This window comes from Stegostoma tigrinum, chromosome 1 (genome assembly GCF_030684315.1).
Source record: "Stegostoma tigrinum isolate sSteTig4 chromosome 1, sSteTig4.hap1, whole genome shotgun sequence".
In the NCBI taxonomy this organism is placed as follows: Eukaryota; Metazoa; Chordata; class Chondrichthyes; order Orectolobiformes; family Stegostomatidae; genus Stegostoma; species Stegostoma tigrinum.
In genome coordinates, this window is record NC_081354.1 from 27,582,433 (window position 1) to 27,594,201 (window position 11,769).

The 11,769-nt window shown below is 42.0% G+C and overlaps 1 protein-coding gene across 3 annotated transcripts in view; it reads right to left on the reverse strand.

Moving 5' to 3' along the window:
• tbc1d9 (TBC1 domain family, member 9 (with GRAM domain)) overlaps positions 1 to 11,547 on the reverse strand; it is a 73,371-nt gene extending 61,824 nt beyond the window's left edge. Inside the window, exon 1 of one of the 3 annotated variants that reach the window (XM_048542649.2) lies at positions 11,511 to 11,547. In XM_048542649.2, the coding sequence (XP_048398606.2) occupies positions 11,511 to 11,532 (22 nt within the window). In that variant the 5' untranslated portion in view covers positions 11,533 to 11,547. Of the gene's footprint in view, positions 1 to 10,446; positions 11,191 to 11,510 lie in introns of those variants that run through there. The other 2 variants (XM_048542641.2, XM_048542671.2) reach the window with 2 other exon arrangements.
• Between the last annotated feature and the right edge of the window lie 222 nt (positions 11,548 to 11,769).

Below are 11,769 nucleotides of genomic sequence, written 5' to 3' on the forward strand. Positions count from 1 at the left end.
TGGTTAAACACGATTTCTCCTTGACAAAACTATGTAATTGGGAACAATCAACATTTCTGTAGTGGGCAACTTTAATTTCTTTGATGACTGATTCCATGACAGACATCAAGCGAATTGGTCAAAGTTTCTTGTTTTCTGCTTCCCTCCCTTCTTCAAAAGGGGGTTTATATTTGCTACTTTCCAGCCTGATGAAACCTTACTTGAATCCAGCAAACTTTGGAAAATTAATACCAATATATCTGCTACCTCATTAGCAACCTCTTCTAGATCCGGAGACTTTATAGGCTGCAGTTCCATCAGCTTGCTTTCAGCACTTCCCTCATAACTGTAATTTCACCACGTTCCTCGCTCCTTGCCACCTCCCAATTTACATCTATTGATGGAATTTTTTTAACCTCTATAGTGAAGACAGAAGCAAAATCTTTGTTAATTTCATCTACTGCAATTTCCTTATTATCTACCATTAACTCCCCAATATCAGTCTAGAGGGCCAACATTCTTTTTACTTACTCTTTTCCTTTTGACATACCAGTAGAAACTCTTGCTACCATTTTTATATTTCTAACAAGCTTCCTCTCATTCTCTAATCTCTTAGTCATTTTCTACAATCTTTATATTCTTACTAATCTGACATGCCAAACCCTTTGCACAATTACCCACTTTATTCTTTCATTTGAAGCTTTTCCAAACTTCTTCAATTGACAGCCGAGTGCTCCCTTTAGAAATTTTCTTTAGACTAAATTATAATTCAATAATTAGTATTCTGAAATATCTCCTTAAATATCTGCAACTGCATCTCTACTGATCTACCTGCCAAACTAGTACATCAGTTCACTTGAGCAAGATCAGCTTTCACACTCATGTTGCCTTCCTTATTTAGATTTAAAATACTAGTCTTAAGATGCAAACTTCTCCCTTTCAAACCAAATGTAAAATTCAGTCATATTGTGGTTGCTGCTTTCAAGGGATGCCTTTTCTGAGGTCATGACGTAATCCTGTTACATTATATTAGGGACAGTAGGAACTGCAGATGCTGGAGAATGTGAGATAACAAGGTGTAGAGCTAGATGAACACAGCAGGCCAAGCAGCATCAGAGGAGCAGGAAAGCTGACGTTTCAGGCCTAGACACTTCTTCAGAAATGGGGGAGGGGAAGGGGGTTCGGAAATAAATAGGGATAGAGGGGAGGTGGATAGGACATTCATAAAGGGCAAGATAGGTGGAGCGAAGACAGACAGGTCAAAATGGCCGGGATGGAGCCAGCAAAGGTGAGTGTAGGTGGAGAGGTATAGAGGAGATACAGTTTAGCGAGGATGGGCAGGTCAATGCGGCGGGATGAGGCTAGTAGGTAGGAGATGGTGGTGGGGCTGGAGGTGGGAGGAAAGACAGGTTAGGGAGGCGGGGCAAGCTGGGCTGGTTTTGGGATGCAGTGGCGGGGGGGGGGGGGGGGGGGGGGAGGGGAGATTTTGAAGCTTGTGAAGTCCACATTGCTACCATTGGGCTGCAGTGTTCCCAAGTGAAATATGAGTTGCTGTTCCTGCAATCTTCAGGTAGCATCATTGTTGCACTGCAAGAGACCCAGGATGGACATGTCGTCTGCGGAATGGGAGGGGGGAGTTGAAATAGTTTGCGACTGGAGGTGCAGTTGTTTAGTGTGAACCAAGCATGGGTGTTCTGCAAAGCAGTCCCCAAGCTTCCGTGTGGCTTCCCTGATGTAGAGGATGCCACAACAGGAACAGCGGATGCAGTATATCACATTAGCAGATGTGCAAGTGAACATCTGATTGATGTGGAAAGTCTTCGTGGGGTCTGGGATGGAGAGGTGTAGGGGCTGGTGTAGCACTTTCTGCTGGTAAAGGGAAAAGTGCAAGGTGTGGTGGGTCTGGAGGGGACTGTGGAGCAGACAAGGGAGTCACGGAAAGAGTGGTCCCTCTGGAAAGCAGATACGGGTGGGGAGGGAAAGATGTCTTTGGTGGTGGGGTCGATTGCATTTGGCAGAAGTGTCGGAGGATGAGGCGTTGGATCTGGAGATTGGTGGGGTGGTACATGAGGACAAGGGGGATTCTGTTTTGGTTGTTACTGTGGGTGCGAGGGATGAGTTGCGAGAAATGCGGGAGACTCTGTGGAGGGCGTTCTCGACCACTAAGCAGGGGGACATTGCGGTTCTTGAGAATTGAGGACATCTGAGATGTACAGGAGTGGAATGCCCCATCCTGGGAGCAGATGCGGCCAAGGTGAAGGAATTGGGAATAGGGGATGGCAGTTTTGCAGGAAGGTGGATGGGAGGAGGTGTATTCTAGGTAGCTGTGGGAGTCAGCGGGCTTGAAATGGATATCGGTTTCTAGGCGGTTGCCGGAGATGGAGATAGAGGTCCAGGAAGGAGAGAAAGGTATTAGAGATGGTCTAGGTGAACTTAAGGTTGGGGTGGAAGGTGTTGTTGAAGTGGATGAACTGTTCGAGCTTCTTGTGGGAGCATGAGGCAGTGCCAATACAGTCATCAATGTGATGGAGGAAGAGGTGGGTTTAGGGCCAGTGTAGGTACGGAAGAGGGGTTGTTCCACGTAACCTACAAGGAGGCAGGCATAGCATGTGCCCATGTGTGTACCTATGTCCACCCCCTTTGTATATAGCAAGTGGGAGGAATTGAAAGAGAAGTTGTTGAGGGTGAGGACGAGTTCAGCTAAGCAACAAGAGAGTTGCAGTGGGAGAGAGATCCACAGAGGTTTTTCCGGAGGGAGGAGGGTGGAACCAGTAAAGATGGGTGTAGGTGGGAAGTTAGGGAGGGGATAGGTCAGTCCAGGGAGCAGGATGAGGCTAGTAGGTAGGAGATGGGGGTGGGGCTTGAAGCTTGAGGTGGGAGGAGGGGATAGGCGGGAGAAAGGACAAGTTAGGGAGGTGGGGGCAAGCTGGGCTGGTTTTGGAATGCAATAGGGTGAAGGGAGATTTTGGAGCTTGTGAAGTCCTCATTGATACCACTGCACTGCAGGGTTCCCAAGCAGAATGAGGTGCTGTTCCTGCAACCTTCGGGTAGCATCGTTGTGGCACTGCAGGAGGCACAGGATGGACATGTTCTCTGAAGAATGGGGCGGGGGGGGGTGAAAGAGTTGAAATGATTCATGACTGGGAGGCACAGTTGTTTACTGCGAACTGAGTGTAGGTGTTCCGCAAAGCAGTCCCCAAGCCTCCGCATAGTTTCCCCGACGTAAAGGAGGCTACCACGGGAACAGCAGATACAGTATACCACATTAGCAGATTGCAGGTGAACATCTGCTTGATGTGGAAAGTCTTCTTGGGGCCAGGGATGAGAGTAAGGGGGGGGCGGGGGGGGGCGGTGTAGGGGCTGGTGTAGCACTTTCTGCGGTTACAGGAAAAAGGGCTGGTGTGGTGGGGCTGGAGGGGAGTGTGGAGCAGACAAGGGAGCCATGGAGACAGTGTTTCCTCCGAAAGCAGACAAGTCTGTTTTGGTTGTTATTGTGGGAAGGGGGTGTGAGGGATGAGTTGCGGGAAATGCAGGAGACACAGTCGAAGGCATTCTTGACCTGAGGGCTGGGGGGTGGGAGGGAAAGAGGGTTTGCTGTCCTCGAAAAATGAGAATATCTGAGATGTACTGGAGGGGAATGCCTCATCCTGGGAGCAGATGCGGCACAGGCGAAGGAATTGGGAATAATGGATGGCATTTTTGCAGGAAGGTAGGTGGGAAGTGGTGTATTCTAGGTAGCTGTTGGAGCCGCGACCATGAAATGGATATCGGTTTCCAGGTGTTTGCCAGAGATGGAAACTCAGAAGGAGAGAAAGGTATCACGGATGGTCATATTATATTAGACTTGGTATTAAGTAATGAGCTCTCTGGTTGCTTCCAAAATACGCTCTTCGAAGATTCTCTGTCAAAACCAATTCTACAAACTCCACATCCAGGCTAGTACTGCTAATCTGACTTTTCCAGTTTACATACAAGTTAAAGCCACAATGATTATTACCATCCATTATCACAAAGTACCCAATATAATTCGAGTACACTTTGTCTCACATTGATTTTTCCGGTAGGGGACTAATAAACTACTCCCACAAGTAATTTACTTCCCTTACTATTCCTCATCTCCAACCAAACCAATTTTACACCCTGATCTCTTAAACCAAGGTGATCATTAACTACTGCACAATTGTCATCCTTTATTAACAAAGCTAATCCTTCACATTGCTTCCTATTCTATCTTAGATACCCTCAATTTTCAGGACCCAATCTTGGTCATTTTGAAGCCATGTCTTCACAACGGTTATCAGATCATATTTATATTGTACTGCTGGTTATTTAATTTTGCTTTGTCCCTTTCTGCCATTCTTGGACCGTCTTTTTCCATTCTATTGTTTCCCTCTTTATCCTCATCTCTACTCTTTGATCCCCTGTCCCATTACCGAGTTTGTAACCCTCCATAACTTTCCTTTTTACGTGGTTCACAAGAACACTGGCACCAAAGTTCAGGTGTAGACTGACCTAACAGTACAGTGCCAATTTTCCCCCAGTACTGATGCTGGTAGCCATCAAAACCAGATCTCACTTCTCCCACATCAATTCAGCCATATATTCATCTCCCTAATTTTAAGTACCTCATGACAATTTGTGACCACTTCAGGTAATAATAGTGGTTATAGCCTTTGGGGTTCTGATGGTCTACTTATTGCCTAGTTCATATTCTCAACGTAGATCCTCCATCCTAAATCTTCATTTCAAGTGAACTAAAATTTAAAAAAAATAAAAAATTTCTACTTTGTAAAGTTTTCAAGAGATGCTAGACGTCGAGTCTTCTTTGTGTCACGACAGAATATTGATCCTGTCAAATAGATGATTGGCTTCGCGATCAAGAGCTATCGTAAATAGAAGTGCCTTAGAAATAGACTAGAGACAACCTTAGTGTACAGCTCTTGGTTTTACGTGGCTTGGTATCATTTCTTTTCAATCTGATCAAGGATATGTTAAACCACAGTGTATGACTGTAGTAGTCTTCAGTCTCTGCAGCAACTGCAGGTACAACCTCAAACAATCTAGAACAAGATAACAAGAGTTTTATTTTAGGGTAAGTGAAGTCTTGCAATATTAACAGTGAAACCTAGCATAACAGTGGGTCTCAAAGCTAAAGGTACAGCAGACTGCAAGATTATGTTTCTGGGAAAAATTTGAAGACGAAGAATACAATAGAGGTATGCAATATTAAACAGTCTGAAGGCAAGATCTGTTCTTAACTGAAGCAATACAATTCCTACCTGGAGAAAAGCATTTAGATAAGCCAACCAGTTCCATTGGCACTATTATAAATAGGTTCAACTCTGTACATCTGCATATATTGGGCCCAAGCATATATCTAAACAGGTGATTCAAAAGAAAAAAGTATGATCTACATGCCTCAACATTACTGTCTGTACTGACTAGAGATGAGTGCCACTGGTAAAAAGTACGTCTAACATGTCACCAGGTGATTCCACTTACACTTCATGACTGCTGGATCATAACAATCGGAATGCAACATATTGTACCTCCACTAAAACTCAAAATGTGAAAAAAACCTTAGAATTACAGAAATCATTAGAGATTTTAAAAAAAGAGAAAATCCTAGAAATACTGAGGAGGTCTGACAGCATTATGGGCAAGGAAACAATTAGTGTTTCAAGTTGACAATCATTCAGACCTAACACATTTTCTTTTTACAGATACTTCAAAACCTGCTATAAATATTCAGCAGGCCTTGTCTTTATTTTTCATTTCCACCTTCAGTACTTTGCATCGGTAAACATAGAGACAGAGTTTGTTCAGTTCAGGCAGGTAGGACAATAAATCAGTAACGAGTTAGGAAAGAAGGGTAAATTCTCATGTCCATCACAGTGGTATAAATGTTGCAAAGTGAATCATCTATTTGCATTAAAATAACAATTTTAATTCAACTAATCTCAACAGAATAAAAATTGATCAAATTCAAAAACATTTGGATGTTCCACTCCATTACATTACTACTCGCAAGTGATAATGAAAATTTACCAAAATTATTTAAAATTCAGTCAAAAGAAATGCTATCAAGACGATGGAAACAAAATACCTTGCCGTCAACGAGGATGAAGCAACTGTTTGTTTTACTTTTGGGCCAATTTTTCAACTGCTTCAAAGACAGAGCTTAGTTTTTGCATTGACTGGGTAGAATTCATGATGTTGACTTGTGTTAAATTGAACATAGAATTCTACATTAACTTCCAGATTTAGTTAAAAGATGTTCAAAGCCAGGCTGCACTCCAAGATAGATGCACATCTCTTCTCAGGAGATGTTTAAATATTATCTCATAATGCTATAGCCGGTACATGAATGCAAGGCAAAGTTTACGTCCCAACTTGGGAAATCCTCTCACAAAAATGTAATTTATGAACATTTTACATGTTCATATTTCCTTCACATGAAAATAATCCTGAAGAGGTAGACAAACAGGAGATTGGAAGAACACAGCAAGCCTAGCAACAAATGGAGAATAGGAGAAGTCAATGGATGCCCTGAGGCTCCTTAAAATGTTGCTAAATATAGACACGGGAATTCCTAGAGGAATGCGTTTCAACCCGCAATGCAATCAACAAATATATAGAATTGGACCTCCTTATACAATTCCGTACAAAACATGACCGGAAATGACACAATTCACCACAACAGACCAGGCAGTATAAGTTCCAAGCAGAGTAGAACAACATTACATCAGAGAACTCACTGATGTTACCTAGCCTGGTGACGAAACATCTAAAAGAAAACAAGGCAGCTGTGCAAGCTAGTCAACTACCTCACCCACAACCCAAGCTACAAATCTTTGCAAAAGCCTTAAAATTACTTTTAATGTCACAGCCTGCAAGGTAAACTGCATTTTGAAAACGGACATGGCTTTTTTTTGTCAACTACTTCATTATGAATTTATATTTTTGTGTTTGTAACCATAATAATTATCACTACATCACCTCAGTTTTGCTAGACTATAACAAGCACCAAATCAAATTGTTATATAAAAACAAATAGCATGACTTTAAATAAAGGCAGCAGATACTGGAAATCCAAAATAAAACTAAAGGCCAGAAATACTGAGCAAATTAGGCAGTACTTTGGAATAAAGTAGAGTTAACCCTTCATAACAACCAGGAAGGTTGACGGTTTCTTTCCACAGAGATATCTGACCTGTTGAGTAGTTCAGTATTTTCTCTTTTTATCATCACAAGAAGACTACATTTGTCTGGACTCCACCAATAGCACCAAAGACTGACTATTTAACTCAAACTGTTACATTAAAAGAAAATTTAAAAACGTATCCTCTGTCTTTGGCAGCCTTTGAAGACTAACAATACAGTTCTATTTGGAGACTTCAAAAATATCCTCTGCAAGCGCTCAGCACGGCACAGTTACATCAGTTACACTGTCAGCTTCCTATCTCAATAAAGTGCAAGAATCAGAAGCTTAAATGGCAGCACAACCAATGTGAAGTATTATAAACCAAATGGTCCAGTTTGCTCTGAGTTTCAGACATTGTGCTTCAGTTCATTTGTTGCTGCTACTCCACCATTGTTGTTACCCCACTAATTTACATTGATCACAAAACGCTGTTAAATAAAACAAAAACAATATTTTTGTTTGTGAGCCACAAAGGTGCATACCATAATTGTTCTAAATGTCACAATTCTCAAATCCATGCTTGACTCCTTCATACATGTATCTAACAACAAGAACAACAAATTCACTAAACGCTAAGAGAAGAATGAACAAGAGATGCAAATATATATACCACATTGCTTGGGCATGTAAATTGTCAAATGTTTGGAGGTACAAACAGCCTTCAGTTTTTAAATAGAGTACAGTTGTTATATTTGGCTACTACTATCCTCCAACAGTATGCACTGAATCCAGACATTAAGGGTTTCCCTTAGATTGAACAGCATTAGATTGGGAAAGTTAATAAAAGGCATTCCAAATTAATTGGGAAAATAAATAAGAAGCATTCATCTGGTTTCAAATTCATCATGGCTTCAAATCAGTGATGATACGAATAGCCTAGAGGGTGAACTAAGCCAGTAAATTTATGCATGAGTGAGAAATTTATATTTACTTTAGAAACAAAAAAAGGAAACTATTACACACTGTATAAATTTTACATACATTGTAATTCTTGCATAAGGTCCAAGAACTCAAAATTGTGTAGTGCCTCTATAAAATAAAATTATTTATTATTTTCCAGAAAATATTCAATTTGCAGTTTTATGGAAACTGACTTCTGAGATGTGTGTGGCCCGGAGCAACTCAACAGATTTTCATTGGAGTTGATATTTTGACTATCCAAAGCTGGCTGACCTCAAAAAAAAGTATCCACCTCCATGAGTTTAATTTAAAAACTATCAACATATAATGTTCTGGTAGACAATAATATTTTCATCAAAAATGTGTATTTTAAACATAAAAATTACAGTAACCTTTTTCATTTTGATGTGCTTAAAGGGGAAACAACAAAGTTTTACTCATCATGTGGACATAGTATGACTTGAACTGGTGTTCATATAGGATACCAGAAGAAAAAGGATCATTAGCATCACCTTCAAGCAACTCCAAAATATTATTGTTTACATTAATTAAAACCAGTAGATACCAACTATTATTCAGGATTTGTTTCCTCAAATCATTAAAGATTGTTTCAATATTAAAATGTAGGATAATTGCTTTATAACAATATTTCTAATCCTGGAAAATCATAATCATTAAACAAGGAAGTAATGTTGCTCTGTGTTCATCTTCAATGGTTTCTAGTCTGAGAAACAACTTTGGTCACAAGACAAGGTTAGTCTGAAACACAGGAAGTAAAGCTTTTGCCTGGAAGCCCTTGGGAATGATAACCTACAATATTAAGAGCCTTACAATCTACAGCAAAGCTGTGTAAAGCCATACTTAAAGATACTTCCAGCATTTACCAACAGAAATCAGAGTAGTATAAATAGCCTGCACCAGGCTTATTTATAGATAGCACTGAACAATCTTGTTTAGAATTCTTCTGTTAAAACAGGACAAAGGGACCTAGGGGTGCAGGTAACTAGTTCTGTGAAAGTGGAGTCACAGGTAGACAAAGTGGTGAAGGCAATATTTGGCACGTTTGCCTTCATTGGTCAGTGCATTGAGTATAGGAGCAGGGATGACATATTGCAGTGGTACAGGACATTGGATAGGCCGATACTGCATTCAATTCTGGTCTCCCTGCAATAGGAAGGACATTGTGAAACTTGCAAGGGTTCAGAAAAAAAATTGAAGGAGGTTGCCAGGTTGGAGAGTTTGAGTTTAGGGAAGGACTGAAGAGGCTGGGGCAATTTTCCACTGGAGCATCAGAGGCTAAGGAGTGACCTTACAGAGGTTTATAAAATCATGAGGGGCACAGATTGGGCGAGCAATCAATGTATTTTTCCCAGTCTGGAGGGTCGACAACTGGAAGGCATAGGTTTAAGGTGAGAGGGGAAAGATCTGAAATGGACCTGTGGGACATCTTTATCAAACAGAAGATGGTGCATGTTTAGAATGAGCTGGCACAGGAACTGGAGGAAGTGGGTCAATTACATTTAAAAGGCATCTGAATGGGCACATGAATAGAAATGGTTTAGACTGAAATGGGCAAAATGCTGGCAAATGGGACTAGATAAATCCAGGATATCTGATCAGCATAGATGAGTTGGACTGAAGGATTTGTTCCTATGCTGTATAACTCTATGACTCCGTATCAAAAAAAGCTAAAAAGAACAGATAAATGAGAGACAGTGAGTTAAAAGCTGGCTCCAATATCTAAAGGGAACAAGGGGATTTTTAATTAACAGTTGTTTACACCACCTAACTAACTGTTTCCAATAGATTGAACTGTAGTCCTGTAAAAAAACCATACGAAAAAGTATTTTTTTGTCAGACAAAACTGATCAAAAGAGAAAAATCTTGGGCGATCATTCAGTTTTCAATAATTTCCAGCACTTAAATATCACTAAATAAATGCAAAATAAAGATATTTTCCAATTATAGGGTACTCGAAGCTGTTAGGTAATCACAGCATCTAAACAGAAAATGGCATTAATACTGTAATCTCGCAAATTTAGCGAGTCGTAGGTGGTTTACGATAAACATGTCTCAAACAGTGCTGATCTGAAAGATTGTGGATGAAAATGCTGAACAAAAAGAAAACTTTACATTGCCCTAAACGGTAAGAAAGTAATGCAGAATTTGCATTTAGTCGTGTGCATCCAACAGCAAAACGATGCCTCCTAGGTAAGACAGGGCGAAAAAGGAGCATATAAAACCGTGCTTTGTTTACACAAACGCTAAATCACAGAAATTCGTAACCACTCAACTAGCGCACGTTTGCACTCAGTTGAGCATCAATTAAACAAAAACACACGTAGGTAAATATTGACACTTACCAGCCAGCCCTCCGCCCCCTTCTCCATGTCCCTTTCTCCTCTGCAGCACAAAGTACGGGTTAGCTCTCTCGGTCACCCACAGCGCGTTGGCCAGCACCACTTCCTCCGGGTTGACCCACATCGCCGGTAGCAACGGCTGCTGGAGGGAGGGAAAGAGCGCGAGCCGGACAAATCTCAGCGGCGCGAAAGAGCTCGAGTGGGCTGGCGGGCGGGCCGGCCGACCAGCGCCGCGCGAGGGTACTAACTATGGGAGCAGCGAGGACCGCAGCATCACCGACAAGAGAGCGGCGGACAGCGGACTTTACACCACAGAGGGGTGGGAGGGAGGAGGAGCTGTCCCTTGCCTACAATAAATGGAACCACCCGATTAAATCGTTTACATCGCCTTCGCTATTTCTTCAAAAAAAATGGCATTTAATGACAACCGACGTTGTCGACAGCCGATCAAAATATAAACAAACGGATGGTCGATTCAAAACATACGGAAGGGCAGCAGCAGGCAAGAATCCCCCGGCACAGTGTTATTGTCGCGTCATAACGTCAACGTTAAACGCCTCAATGAAATAAATGGAGGTAATCGGATTGGAACTCGGCAGCAGTTCAAAAAGGGAGGGAGGCGCACCGTCCGTTACTGCTGCTGTGTAGTACTGGACCGAAGCGCCGACCGTTGGCTTTATCCTTTCACCCAACCGGAATGTCAACATGTAGTAACGGCTCCCAGCACCGTCACATTGCGTTATCAGTGAGCACCACCCTATTGAGTCTAACCATTACGTCTCACGACAACCAATCTCCTCCCCGCTCACCCGTGTTGCTATTGTTCTGACGTTCCTATTCAACCCCCGTTTCCGAACTGACCCAGTTCTACAAGACAAATAAAAACTGCGGATCGGCAAGCACCCAAAATAAACTACAGTCCCGCCAGTATCTAAAGACGTTGCCATTTTAACCTTGTGAGTGGGACCTTTTTTTAAAATAGCACCTCGGACAACGTGTCTCAATATTTAAAGGTCGAGTCATCTTTTTTGAGGGAGAAGTTTACAAAACTAGTTCGCAGAATTTACCTTCGACAGTCCATAGTTGCATAGGTAGGACTCTTGTACTGAAGTGGTAGTGCCCTAACCCTGGGCTGGAAGACCTGGGTTCAAGTCCCACCTGCCCCAAAGGTGTGATCAGAGATAATGGGAACTGCAGATGCTGGAGAATCCAAGATAACAAAGTGTGGGGCTTGGATGAACACAGCAGGCCAAGCAGCATCTTAGGAGGACAAAGTTGACGTTTCGGCCCTAGACCCTTCATCAGAAAAGCTCCAATGGTGTACCT